General features: G+C 40.1%; 1 protein-coding gene across 2 annotated transcripts in view; it reads right to left on the reverse strand.

Annotated features, from left to right (window-relative positions):
* Positions 1-15,417, reverse strand: part of LOC134740970 (probable G-protein coupled receptor Mth-like 3) — a 42,041-nt gene that overhangs the window by 15,303 nt on the left and 11,321 nt on the right. For both annotated transcript variants that reach the window (XM_063673652.1, XM_063673651.1), the window contains exon 4: positions 14,573-14,651. In XM_063673652.1, the coding sequence (XP_063529722.1) occupies positions 14,573-14,651 (79 nt within the window). The remainder of the gene's footprint in view (positions 1-14,572; positions 14,652-15,417) is intronic.

Consider the following 15,417-nt stretch of genomic DNA (forward strand, 5'->3'; position numbering starts at 1 on the left):
AACGCCTGTCAAAGAAGAGGCGTTTTTTCTTACTGCAAGCTAAGTTTCCAAAGGCAACATTCGATATTGTTTTTATTTTTTACTTGTTGTTTTTCATATTTTTTCGCAACAGTATTAAAAAACGTCGTTCTATACACGTGCGGAAATGTCATTCTTCACTCGTCCCGATATCTCGGTACTCGTGAAGTATAATGACATACTTTCCGCACTAGCATCGAAATGTACTATTGTTTTACAAGGGGCAAAGTTGTTGTTTAACCGCTCGTGCTAATATTGATACCGGAGCAAGCGAAAGATTCCAAAATTGAACTTCTTGAACAAATTTTGCCACAGAGTGAAACACAAAGTTTTTCACCTCACCAACACAAGGAAAATACTAACTGTAAAATTATATCAAACAAAATTAAAGCAAATCGATTCAAAATGAATGTTAGTAAATATTTTTCATTTAAAATCATCATTTAAAGGTCAATTCTACCAGCAAACATAAGAAAACCACTCAAAACTTGCATTTGATTACTTTCCCTCACATGTGAATAAAATGCAACTTTCTTATCAGTTTTTGAACAATCAAGAGGAGAGCCTTTACCAGCTGGTGTAGTGAAAAGACTTTTTCAATATGAAATACACAAACGGAAAAGTGACATGTTACTAATTAAATAAGATACTGAGTCAGCAGTGCCCAACCTTTAATGGATATTATGAAAACACGTACCTACGTACCTACATAACATTAACTAACGCAATACAAAAGTAACGCGTCTGACCAAACTGACACAACTCACACATTCGTGCCCCACTGAGACTGATATATGGGAGGTCTAATTAGGGCCTCGCCCTGGCCTGCGATGACTCTATTAACTGCGAAGCGCAACTTATACTGGTAATTTGATTTTCATTAAAAGTCAATTTAGACAATGCTACGTTTATGTCGGCCTTGTCCATTAAAATTAGCGAAACCATCACTTGGAGTTTAGGTACCTGTGCAAATTACTGATATTTATTTTAATCCACCTACAGTTATATTTAGAAAAAATACATAAATAAAACAGACGTATGCAGGCGTGAATTTAATGAAATGTTTATTGGTTTAGTTTAAGTACATAATTACCTTTGAAAATAATGGCTTCGAATGTCCAAAAAATTGTGTCGTTCTATTCTAAAGTAGCTGCTATTTATGCTGTCATTTTACACCATGTAATTCTGTGTAAGTAATGAAATGTATACGCCAAACTACGCTGCTCTAGGGAAATAGTTTCCTACTTAACTAGTTAATTAACTACAGACTGATTAAGAGAGAATTAATATTTTTAAATAAAGAATTGAAGTATAAAACATCCATGTAAAGAGTTCTAAAAAAATAGGTACATGTGTGTATTCGAAACAAAACCAATAATAAATATAATTAAAGATAAAACGCGATATTTGTCTAGATAGTGCTTGCTAATAATGCTATCGGCCCTGTTAAGTCAACAATACAAATGTTTACCCCAATTAGATCAGATAGGCGCGGGGAGACAACGGAGAAATGGCGATATACATGTGGCGCAAAGTAATCAAATGCAAATTTTGAGTAGTTGTTTGCTTATGTGGAACAATAGAATTGACTTTTAAATGATGATTTTGAATGATAAATATTTAAGTTATTATAAACAAAATTCTCGAGATATGATTTTAATAGTGGACTTATTAAACATATTATAATTATAAAATTTCAATTGCATACCTTTTTTTTTCTTTTTACTAGCCTATTATGGTGTGCTGGGCAAAGGCCTCTCCCCTTGTCTTCCACTTCCCCTTGTCGACAATTCTAGCTTTTAATATACTTTAAATTTTATTGATATCTAAGAAAACTCCGATTTCGTCACTGACTCACTCACTCACTCACTCATTGATCACTGATGATCATCAAAAATTCTAGGGTACGGCCTAGCCACATATTTTTAGGTGTAAGGTTTGTGAGGTTAGCGCTTGTAGAGTTAGAAGCTTGGCTCTACTCTACATGAGATCTGATAACTTTTTGACAGTGCGAGCCTTATGGTTTCGTCTTGACAATATTTAACATGAAAATGTTTTTGGTGGAATTCTATCTTTCACTTGCACGGGACTCAAAATAAGCACTTGAAGAAAAATCGAACTTTGCTGTCTTGTTGTACAAATGCTCTATTGTTTTACAAGCGGGGAAAGCTGTAGTTTAACTCTTCGTGCTGATATTGATACCTGAGTAAGCGAAAGATTCTAAATTTGAACCACGGTTTGAAAAATGGAATCTATAGCGTTGGGAGGGTTTCAATCAAGTTAAACAAACTTTACTACCTTAGTAAAACACAGCATTTTTCACCACACCAACGCGAGGAAAATACGTTAGTTGTAATCCAAATCCAAATTATACATTTATTATTCAAAATAAAATTAGGTATCACTTAAAAGACAATTCCACCAGCCAACATAAGGAAACAGCTCAAAATTAACGGTACGTAATACAAAATTGCAAATACAATCATTCAAAGTGGATTATGTACATATAGTTGGTCAAGCAAATCTTGCCAGTAGATAAAGGCGGCAAATTTAATAGAAAATTTGAATTACACGCCTTTTTCTACTGGCAAGATTTGCTTGACCAACTATATTTATTGTTTTAAGTAAAGGATGAGCCGTCGCACACACTCCGGACGTAGAGGGCAAATAGTTTAGTAAAGTAAACAGATTGATACCAGTAATACTTGCATAACTAATATTTATCACCATTGCCACAAAGATTTGACTAACATAGATTTATAACAAGGCATGCGGGTTTCATCGAGGCAATTCATAAATAAATATAAAATATTATAAATTGAGAACGTAAGAAAACATACCTCCCAGCCTCCCACTAGCGTTGGTGTTTATTCGATATTCCGAGACGAACATTAGTCACATCACACCGAACCGAATGTAGTTATTATTATTTTTAAAATGGAAACTTCAAAGTCTGCTATTACGCCTCTTACAGATTGAATATGTTTACTCAGACATCTGATTAATCAGATCATGTATATGTATATTATGTTACGCCTCTTACAGATTAAATATTTTTACTCAGACATCATTTGATTTGAGATTCGACATTTTTAATCGACTTCAAAATTCCAAAAGAAGCAAGTTCTCATGTTCTCAGTTCGGTTGTACATTTTTTTTTTTTTTGGTTAAAATTTCTTACTTCAGACCAGATCTACATCATTTCTCAACCGATTTGGAGAATTATATTCTTATTTGACGTGTACAGATTGGGCTCATTCTTGTACGCATTTACTTATAGTTCTGGTGATGGGATCCATGAAGAATCGAGGGAACTCCTCAAATCACATAGGCATATAGACAGTGTTTTTTTTTTTCGTCAACAAATCAAGCCAAGCATTTTCATTCAAAAAAGTGACATTTAATGAAATGAAATTGCTGTTGAAGACGAACGGAAGTTCTTAACGACAAGTACCTAAGTAGTAAATTAATTTTTAACAAGCAGAAACGTCTGCGATCGATGCTATTAAGCTTAGAATAAATTTAAAAGTGGAAAAATTACTGCCTTGGGTGAGACTTGAACTCACGGCCTCTGGATCGATATTCCAGCGCTCTGCCAACTGAGCCACCAAGACCTCATCCATAGTCAGCAAATCTTCCCACTATATGGGACCCTAGCGACATCTACCGTAAGAGTGTTACACTTCTTAAACGGCCACCGGAGTTCCAAGTCATATTGGAAATTCACCAGTTACGATGTGCTACCCATTCTAAATTAATTTTTAACAAGCAGAAACGTCTGCGATCGATGCTATTAAGCTTAGAATAAATTTAAAAGTGGAAAAAATACTGCCTTGGGTGAGACTTGAACTCACGGCCTCTGGATCGATACTCCAGCGCTCTGCCAACTAAGCCACCAAGACCTCATCCATAGTCAGCAAATCTTCCCACTATATGGGTCTAGGGGACCCTAGCGACATCTACCGTAAGAGTGTTACACTTCTTAAACGGCCACCGGAGTTCCAAGCAGGGACCGGACAACCCTTTCCGCGATAAAACCCTTTCAATGGGCGACACTTAAACACGGCTAACACATTGAAAGACTTTCCCTTTTGAACTGCAAGCCCATTCATACCCTTACCTTTGACTAACCCTTACCGAAAAGCTAACCAAAAATAAGGCTAGCTCTTAATAAGGGTTACCCTTATCTTTAAGCGCTTTTTATAAAGGTTTCCCTTTGCGTGAAAGAGACAGGATTAGTATATATCTACGGTAGTGTATGAAAAGGAAAGAAAATACGTGCCTAGTCAAAGAACGCCGCCGTCGCCGCCGACGATCGCTCGGATTCGAAGTAATGTGTGCTTTATGAACAAGGTAGACGACTTAAATTAGCACGCTTATATGCTAAAAGGGAAGCCCTTTATAAAGCTAACCCTTATAAGCAATATGCAAGGTGTTGGTGAGCGGATGATAAGGGTTTTGTAAGGGTATTTGGGCTACCGATTACTCAAATGTGGTAGCTTTATATAAGGGTTTTTAAAACCAAAACAAAGGGTTTCGTCTGGCAAAGGGTATGGTGAGTTAAGCCTTATGCAATACCCTTATAAAACCCCGATAAGGGATAGCGGGCCGGTCCCTGGTTCCAAGTCATATTGGAAATTCACCAGTTACGATGTGCTACCCATTCTAAATTAATTTTTAACAAGCAGAAACGTCTGCGATCGATGCTATTAAGCTTAGAATAAATTTAAAAGTGGACTTCAAGTCTCACCCAAGGCAGTAATTTTTCCACTTTTAAATTTATTCTACGTAGTATTTGTGAAGTCGGTTTTTTTAATTAAAGATTATTATAATTAGATCCCAACCACCCAATGTTGGCCGTAATTGTTAATTTTAATTAACCATTGATCAATTGCATTAACCATTAGTTCCGCCATTAACCAATTGCATTACGCACCAATTGCATTAAAGTTAATTCGGATTAAATTTTTGAGACGTTAATGGCCATTGAAGTTAATGGCCATTAACTTTAATTCGGATAAACTTCAATAGCCATTAAAGTTTCAAAAAATTAATTAGAATTACTCTCAATTGCATTAACGTCTAATAAAATTAAATTCGTGATATTTTAAAATGAAACAGCAAAATGACCCTGACTGAACCCTGGCAGTAGTAGCAGTACCTACTACCTAGTGGAATTCAGGTTTGGTGCAACCATGGTGCAACATAGACATACGCAGTTTTGGTCATTTGAATCGTCTTGATGAGCACTTCGGAGAGCCGTACCAATGATAGAACTGATGCTGAACCCTGGCAGTACATAGTGGAACTAAGGTTTGGTGCAACATAGGCACGCGCTGTTTAGGTCATCCGACTCGTCTTGATGAGCACTTAGGAGAGCAGTATCCATGATAGAGCTGATGCTGAACCCTGGCAGTACCTAGTGGATCTAAGGTTTGGTGCAACATAGGCACACGCTGTTTTAGTCATCCGACTCGTCTTGATGAGCACTTAGGAGAGCAGTACCCATGATAGAGCTGATGCTGAACCCTGGCAGTACCTAGTGGAACTTAGGTTTGGTGCAACATAGGCACACGCTGTTTTAGTAATCCGACTTCATGATGAGCACTTAGGAGAGCATTACCTATGATAGAGCTGATGCTGAACCCTGGCAGTACCTAGTGGATCTAAAGTTTGGTGCAACATAGGCACACGCTGTTTTAGTCACCCGACTCGTCTTGATGAGCACTTAGGAGAGCGGTACCCATGATAGAACTGATGCTGAACCCTGGCAGTACCTAGTGAAACTAAGGTTTGGTTGACATATCAGTCAAATTTGACAGATTGACAGTTTTTGTCATTTTCAGTGAAAATTATCTTTTTGGGATAGAATTTAGCACCAAGTAACATTATTAACTGTAGTTTTATACTATCTGTCAAAATTGACATTTTGTAACATTTTTGACAGTTTTGGATCCCAGATCGAAACGGCTTGTCCAATTTTGATAGGACCTTCAACATTAGTCATGGGATGGAAAATGTATTATGACACATCTGTCAAAACTGTCAAAATTGACAGTTTGACAGTTTTTGTAATTTTTAGTGAAAATTAACATGTTTTGTTAAAGTTTGGTACTAACTGACAAAGTTTAGTGTTAACTTTAGCCAGTCTTCTCCGAGACCACGGGGACAACGCCGTCCTCGAAACGTCGGAGGTAAATTTAATACTTATTTTACGCGATTAAGTCCCGTCGTTGTAAATAATAAAAAGTTTAGTGTTGTTTGACATATCAGTCAAATTTGACAGATTGACAGTTTTTGTCATTTTCAGTGAAAATTTTCTTTTTGGGATAGAATTTAGCACCCAGTGACATTGTTAAGTGTAGATTTATACTATCTGTCAAAATTGACAGTTTGTGACATTGTGACAGTTTTGGATCCCAAATCGAAACGGCTTGTCCAATTTTGATAGGACCTTCAACATTAGTCATGGGATGGAAAATGTATTATGACACATCTGTCAAAACTGTCAAAATTGACAGTTTGACAGTTTTTGACATTTTTAGTGAAAATTAACATGTTTTGTTAAAGTTTGGTACTAACTGACATAGTTTAGTGTTGTTTGACATATCAGTCTGACAGATTGACAGTTTTTGTCATTTTCAGTGAAAATTTTCTTTTTGGGATAGAATTTAGCACCCAGTGGGGGGGAGGGGGTAGTAGGTACGCCAGGTATGCGACGCTGAGCCATTGGCCAACACCCCAAGTCCATCATACGCGTCCCAGTCGTCCCCCCTGGGCAATGCTAGTGGTTAGTACGGGCGTCGCCATGTTTACCAACATACCCCGGACCACTAGTAGCAGAGTATGAGGGCCTCGCCTGGTGTGGGCCACGCCAAGAGATGTGGCATCCCCACCCGCCAGGTGTTCCTTCCTTACCCTAGAATTCCCGTCTTTAACCTCTCGAACGCCGGAACGTGGAACCGCGCAGTGGGTATTGAAATTCTAATTAGTTGATAATTAGAGTTCAATGCCTGCTAGTGGGTCCGCGTTCCGGCTTTCGAGAGGTTAATCCCATGTTCCAAACTATCATTTCCTGTCTTAGCCTCTCGAACGCCGGAGCGTGGACCCGCGCAGTAGGTATTGAATTCTAATTAATTAACAATTGGAGTTCAGTGCCTGCTAGCTTGGGTCCGCGTTCCGGCTTTCAAGAGGTTAAATTCCCGTGTCAACCCTCCTTCCCTCTCTTCCCTTCTCCTAACCTTCTAACCCCTTTCCAATTTCCAATCCCCTAATCCAAGGTGTAACTGATCGTGCCGATGGATGCATGGCTGAGAGGGAGCTCAGTCGCGAACGATAGGCCTCGGGTACCGGGCGACACCCGTTGTATAAAGCCTTGTCTACGCAAGCGGGGCTCTGCGTAGTACTGACCTTTTACATCCCTAGCTACTCGTGGGAACTGAATGGAAGAGACTTTAAATAAAAATCAAAATAAAAAATACAAACAGAAACAAACGACCTCCTTAGCTGAGACGGCGAAAGCTGAAGCACTAAGGGGGGCGAAACAGATAGTGAGTGGTAAAGCCGAGGAGAAGCCATTGAAGCTAGATAGGCCGCTGAAAGCCGGGGTACCTACCGGAACCCCAGCCCAGGTGACTGAACTAGAGACGATGGAGCCTCCGACAGCTAGACCCTCCACAAGCAAACCGATGACGGCGGCGAGTGGGACAACACCTGTTGAACCCTCAAAGCAGATCATAGATCCCGGCTGGGAGATCAAGTGCAAACCAAGAGGGAAGCCTGCCCAGACTGAAGAAAACGCACCACTGCGGAAGAAAGTCTCGCAGAGGCAGAGGCAGCGGCTCCAAAAGCGCAGAGAGGCAAACAGCCGCACCTCTGGGAACAAGCAGGAGGTTGACGCCCAGAAGGGACAGGGTGAGGGAGTGACGACCACTGCAGAACAAAACCAGGCAAAGAAACCGGAGGGAAAAGCCAAGAGGGCGCGCCTGGATGAAACCATATCCCCCAGAGGCGACTACAAAAAACGCAAGACAGACGCCATGGGGAACGAGATACAACCCTCCTCCTATGCAGCGGAGGCAGCGACGGACCTGACGGTTGCGATCACCAACGACCGCACGGGCAGGCTGACGCAGCAGGACGCTGAAACGGTGGAGAGGAAGATCGGGGACGCCATCTTCCAGGCGGCCATAGAGACCGATCTGGATACCGTAGCGGAGGCCCCAGCGTTCTCGGGTAGACCCAGTTTTGTGGATGGGTACCTGAAGCTGTGGTGCCAGGACGCAAAAACCAAAGAGTGGCTGATGAAGTGGCTGGAGTCGGCCACCCTCGAGAACGGAGACCGTCTAGTCGGGAAGAGGGAGGACGAGATGGTCCGTAACACAAGGTGCGGTATTTTGATCCCGGCCCTGGAAGAAAACCTTACCAAGGTGGGAAGGGTCCTAAACTTCCAGAACCCGTGGGCCATGGTGAGAAAGTGGACTCTCAACCAGGCGATCCCCCTTAAGAAGAGATCCTGCACCCTACTCCTTGTGGGAATACCTGAGGACGTCGTTCCTACTGTGATGGAAAAAGGGAGGAGACTGAACTACTTATGTGGGACAGTCTACATCCGTTTCCAGCACGGCGGAGGGCGCTTCAGGGATTCTCCACCGGAGAAAAACACAACAGAGGAGAACATAAACAAAGGGGAGGACAAGACCGCGGAAAAAACATCCACACCCGATACCCCCTCTGCTATGGACACGGACAGCGCGGAAAAACAAGAAGACTTTGACCTCGAGGAAGGCATATTGCTGGACTCTGAGGACGAAGACGGGCTACCTAAGGGGATAAGTCTCCTGGACCTGAAGGGAAAAGCGGCAGAAGGGACACCCTCCGATGGCGCCTTCCCACTGTAAGGTCCTCCAGGTTAACCTCCAGCACAGCGAATCTGCAACGGCTCAACTTCGAAAATGGCTGGAGGTTAACCCAACATCCATAGCCCTGATCCAGGAGCCGTGGATCAGGAACACGCATAAACGGCCTTTGTAACACCGGAGGTAATTTATTTTATAACACACAATACAAACCCAGAACTTGCATATACATATCTCGTAACATAATGGCACAACCACTAACTCAATTCTGTTCCAGAGACGTGTGTGCCATAAAACTCCTCAGAACACAAAACTCAAATCTACCGGAGATAGTCCTGGCGTCCACCTACATGGCGGCCGAGGACGAACCACCTCCAGTGGAGATGAACAACCTCATACGCTACTGCGAACGAGAAAGGCTCGAGCTGGTCATATCTGCAGACTGCAACGGCCATCACAACCTATGGGGAATGGAAACCAACAACAAAAGAGGTAACGATATTGTTGAATACCTTATGTCAACTAACCTAGATATATTAAACACAGGATCCAAACCAACCTTTGTCACTCGTAGATGTAATACTATAATTGACATTACTCTAAGCACAGGACTGGCAGCTCAACACATATCCAACTGGCACGTGTCGGACGAGCTATCCTGCTCCGACCACAGATGGATTCGGTACGACCTAACAGCCGACACACAGACACCCACACCTAGAAGAAACCCGAGACGCACGGACATACCGGCGTACAAGGAACTTCTGGAAGGTAAACTAGACAATAACACACACACAGACAGACCTAGCAATACAAAGGAGTTGGAGGAACAGGTAAACTTACTTATTAAGAACATTACCGACAGCTACGAAAACACATGTCCACTATCGACCTCATCAGCTAGAGGGAAAAGCAGTAACAACAACAGCTGGTGGGGACCGGAGTTGGACCGAATGAGAACAAAAATGAGAAGGTTACTTAACAGAGCAATGAACACAAGAGCTGAAGAGGACTGGGATAAGTACAAAACAGCTAAAACAGACTATAAGAAAAGACTGAGATACAGAAAATCAGCCACATGGCGGAATTTCTGCGATAACATATCCACTGTAACACAGGCAAACAGAACAAGGAAAATCCTTGCAGACCAACCAAGGCAACTACTGGGCACCCTGAGGAGACAGGATAATAGCACCACCAGTAGCCCAGCAGAGACAGAAAGGCTACTGGTTGAGACCCACTTCCCAGGATGCAAGGTAGTAAATGAGCAAGACCCGGAACAACACATAACGAACTACAATCCAACTGAAAGAGAATGGAAGACAGCAGAACGCATAACAGAACATAGCAAAACGACCTGGGCGGTAAATAGTTTTGATGACTTTAAATCGCCGGGAACAGACGGAATCTACCCAGCCCTACTAAAGTGGGGAGGACACATACTAATAAAACATCTATCCAATCTACTGTGCAGCTGTATAGCCTTTAGGTATATACCACAGAAATGGAGGGAAGTGAAAGTGATTTTCCTACCAAAACCAGGAAAAACCGATTATTCGGATCCTAAGTCTTTCAGACCAATCAGCCTAACGTCCTTCATGCTAAAAACACTAGAAAGATTATGTGACAGAGAACTGAAGGACACGGCTCTAAAAAACATAGCAATCCATCCAAACCAACACGCCTACAGTCAAGGTAAATCAACTGACTCAGCTCTCCATGCTGTAGTAAGCAACATAGAGAATGCGTTAGCGAGGAAAAACTCCTGTCTAGGCACCTTCATCGACATAGAGGGAGCCTTTGACAAGACCAATTTCAGCAGCATTCAACAAGCATTACATAGACATGGAACCAATCCGCTCATAATCGAATGGATAATGAATATGCTAAGACAGAGAATAATAAGACTAACCGAAAATCAAAATCACCAGGCACTAGTCATGAGAGGATGCCCCCAGGGAGGAGTACTCTCACCATTGCTTTGGAACCTGGTTGTAAACGATTTGATAACAAAACTAAACAACAAACACTTTATGACTATAAGGTACGCAGATGACTTAGTAATACTAATCAGCGGCCTAGTAATAAGCACACTGTGCGATCTCACACAGACAGCACTGAGAATAGTAGAGAAATGGTGCAAGGAGAATGACCTATCGGTAAACCCAAAAAAGACCGACACAATTCTCTTCACACACAAACGAAAACTGGGTACATATGCAATGCCAACACTTTTTGGCACAAAACTGACACTTTCAAAGGACGTAAAGTATCTAGGCATAATCCTGGACGATAAACTGAACTGGAACAAACACCTGGACAATAAACTGAACAAAGCAACAGTAGCCTTTTGGCAATGCCGGAGGATGGTGGGAAAAAGATGGGGACTTGCCCCTCACATTATACTGTGGCTGTACAAAATGGTAATAATGCCAATGATCAGCTACGGCGCGGTGGTATGGTGGCCCCGCACCCAGCTAACTACAGTAATAGACAAACTAAATAAAACACAAAGACTAGCATGTGTGGCTGCAACGGGCTGCATGAGAACTACTCCGACTGCGGCTCTAGAAATAATGCTAGGACTCCTGCCACTACACATATACATACAGAAAGAAGCGGCTGCCACAGCTCTTCGTTTGAAAAATCTAAACCTATGGACATCTTTCAGCTCATCGCACAAAAAGATCTATGAAAATACGATCTTAAAACTGCCCATGCTGGAAGCGCCCATCGACAAAATACCAAAAACTATGATCTTCTGGAAAGATTACGCCATATCGTTAACAGAAGATCCGAAAGAAGGACTAAACCAAATAAACCTAAGAATATTCACAGATGGCTCAAAGACAAACAAAGGGACAGGATGTGGTGTCTTCTCAGAGGACCTGAACATACACATCACAAAGTCCCTTGGTGAACACAATACGGTATTCCAAGCTGAATGTTTAGGAATAATAAAAGCTTGCAATGCTATTACAAGACGACAAGTGAAACACGAAACCATACTAATACTGTCAGACAGTAAATCGGTACTACAAGCGCTATGCAGCGACAAACTTACTTCAGAGCTTATACTTGAATGTCATCGAAGCCTCACTGAAGTGAGCAAAGAAGGCAACAAAGTAACAGTACAATGGATAAAGGGGCATAGTGGATCAAGAGGAAACGATGCAGCGGATGAACTGGCCAGGAAAGGTTCAGAAACACCGGCATATGGACCCGAGCCAATCATGCCCCTACCAATATCCTACATACACAACCAGCTAGAACAACATCACAGACAACTGCACAACAAGTACTGGAATGAAATGAAGACATGCAGGCAAACCAAAGAAATTCTACCGGAACTGAACCACAAACTTACCAAAATATTACTGAAAACACCAAGAAGCCAACTACGTAAAATAGTAGGATTAATAACAGGACATAACACACTAAACAAACACCTACATATTATGGGTAAAACGGACAGCCCCATGTGCAGAGCGTGCATGGCAGAAGAAGAAACAACAAAACATATTCTCCTAGACTGTAAACAGGTAGAAGTATATAGGAGCAAATACCTAGGGAATCCATGCACACTAAAGGAAGCAACTAGCAACCTGAAGACCTTGCTAGGCTTCGTGGAGGAGCTGGGGTGGTTAGAGTAGCGCTACCTCGTTTCACGCAAAATAGGCACATTGGATGTCGAGTTGCGGAAAATGCCCAGCAAAACTAACTAACTAACTAACATATCAGTCTGACAGATTGACAGTTTTTGTCATTTTCAGTGAAAATTTTCTTTTTGGGATAGAATTTAGCACCCAGTGACATTGTTAAGTGTAGTATATTATCTGTCAAAATTGACAGTTTGTGACATATTGACAGTTTTGGATCCCAAATCGAAACAGCTTGTCCGATTTTGATAGGACCGTCAACATTAGTCATGGGATGGAAAAATGTAGTTTGACAAATCTGTCAAAACTGTCAAAATTGACAGTTTGACAGTTTTTGTCTTTTTAGTGAAAATTAACACGGTTTGTTAACTAAATTATATCCCAAAAAGATAATTTTCACTGAAAATGACAAAAACTGTCAATTTGGCAAACTTGACTGATATGTCAAACAACACTAAACTATGTCACTTAGTACCAAACTTTAACAAAGCGTTAATTGTCACTAAAAATTGCAAAAACTGTCAAACTATCAATTTTGACAGTTTTGACAGATGTGTCTAACTACATTTTCCATCCCATGACTCCTACCTACTCCACGACCGACGTCGCCAGTTTCAAACCGTTTTAATAGTGATATTATCAGTATTATTACGAATAAACGAATAAATTCTGTGTTCGCGAAGCGGCAATATGTTTCACAAGCAGCCTATTTGTATAATTTAGTTGATGCCACACTGTCTATCTATCCATTGCAGACATTTAAATGTAAAAGAGTAGTCCGGGAATGGTTACATACATTAAACTATGAGCAAACAGAGTTATTATTACATTCTAATGCTACGTCATAAATATATATAAATTCAAATCAGCATATAAACGTATTAAAGATTAATCTGCATCTATACATCTATCTTTATTGTACGGTCTCGCAAAAGCATACAAACACACACAATATATAAATATAATTTAACATTTACACCTAATTTAACATAACCTATTATTATCCTAATATTAAAACCTTCATGCTAATATATACTTAAATACTTATTTCCTCTGTACCTACTCTCAGATTAAATATTGCATTGCATTGAACTGTTATCTTAACTATAACTTTAGTTTAGTTTAATTATAATTCAATTTGTTACTTTCTGTACCTACATAATTAACTATTATTGTATTGGTTGTACCCTTAACTTGCTGCTGGAAAAGCGGGGTCTCCTGTCACAAGTATTGATATACTTACTAGGAGGTCCTTCCCTTTCTCAATTTATAACACAATGATTGTGACCAATAAACGACCTTTCATTTTTTTTTCAAACAAAATCTTAGCCCGATTCCGTGATTACATTAGGTTTTTAAGACAGAAAGCACTAGACTTGGAAAGTAACGTAACCTACTCGTATTAACTTATTTATCTTATTTTCACAATTGCTTGGGAAACCACCTACGCATGCAGTTTATTTATTTAATGACCAGAAACATTCCTCTCTAAATTCGTAAAGATTGAGATACGAGAAGTGTGAGTCACCTACAGGTATCAAAATAAGAACTTCATTATCAATTTCATCATGAATTGTAATCAATTCTTATGAATTTGCTATCATATGAAACTAGATTGTATTGTATTATTATCGTCGATTGAAACGAACGAGTCGGTGTCGGTGTGTGTACAACAAACAAATTGAAAATGACTGTCACGTCAAATATAGATAAAATAAAATAAATAAAAATAATATCACTTTATTTCAGACAAAAGTCCATATACGCGGGTCAATTTTCAAATGGGCATTTTTTGCTGTCCCAAGGCTATAATTCCAAATACATTGAACGAACAGTATTGCTATGGGTGTATTTTCATTATACAGGTGGCCAAAAAATAAATGCATCGGTCGAATTAGAGAGGTATTATCCTCCTCCTTTTTTGAAGTCGGTTAAAAATAAGGTGTAACGGATTTTGATAAAATCGAGCCTAACAAAAATCTTTTTTACAGTCTATACTGTTTTCGCATATGATGTAAAATATAAACATAGCCTTACCCAAATGTCCACCAGATGTCCACACACATGACGTTTAGCCAAGCGAACGCAGCCACGAACCCGAAGTAGATCATGTAACCTGAACAAAAATCAAATAATACTTGTGCACATAGTCGTTTGCTAAAGGATATCGTCGTTTCGTTCATAAAACTTTACGGGCCTGATTTAGTTAAGTTATGTTACAAATACATAAGCCAAAATGACCGATAAAGACAAACGATTCTTAGCTAATTCAGGCCAGTAACGCGTTTACGATTAACGCCATTAGTACATCTCTCAGTAACGATTCTACATATATTTCGTAAATATATATAAACTACCTACTTTGAATTAATTATTATACCTAACAATTAGGTTTTGATAGCGCCACTGTGGCTTATTTGCTAAATAAACTTTGAAGATGTTTAGATTGTAGCATATATACATATTGCCCAGTAGGATAACCAATCGTTTCGTAAATCCGACATTTTCGTGTTCCCGAACTACAATGTCGGTTTGAAAATGTAGTTGAACGAATTCCTAAGAATTAAACTTTTTAAGTTTTAATTTCAGGTGCTTTTATTAACCGACTGCTGCTGCGGCTGAATTTCAAAACGAGGAGGTTCTCAATTCGGTTGTGTTTTTTTAATGTTTGTTACCTAAGAACTCCGTCCTTTCTCAACCGATATGAATATTATTTTTGGGAACACCCAATAATTCCGAAATATGTTTTTCCGAATTTCATAAGCACGATTTTCATAATCCCGATTTTTTATAAGTCCGAAATATCAAACTTACGATTTTTAAAAACACGATGGAAGAAAATCACGAATGTTATATTTCCGAAAATTTAAAATCCGATTGTC

The sequence above is a fragment of the Cydia strobilella genome, chromosome 4, assembly GCF_947568885.1.
Source record: "Cydia strobilella chromosome 4, ilCydStro3.1, whole genome shotgun sequence".
NCBI classification, from domain to species: Eukaryota; Metazoa; Arthropoda; class Insecta; order Lepidoptera; family Tortricidae; genus Cydia; species Cydia strobilella.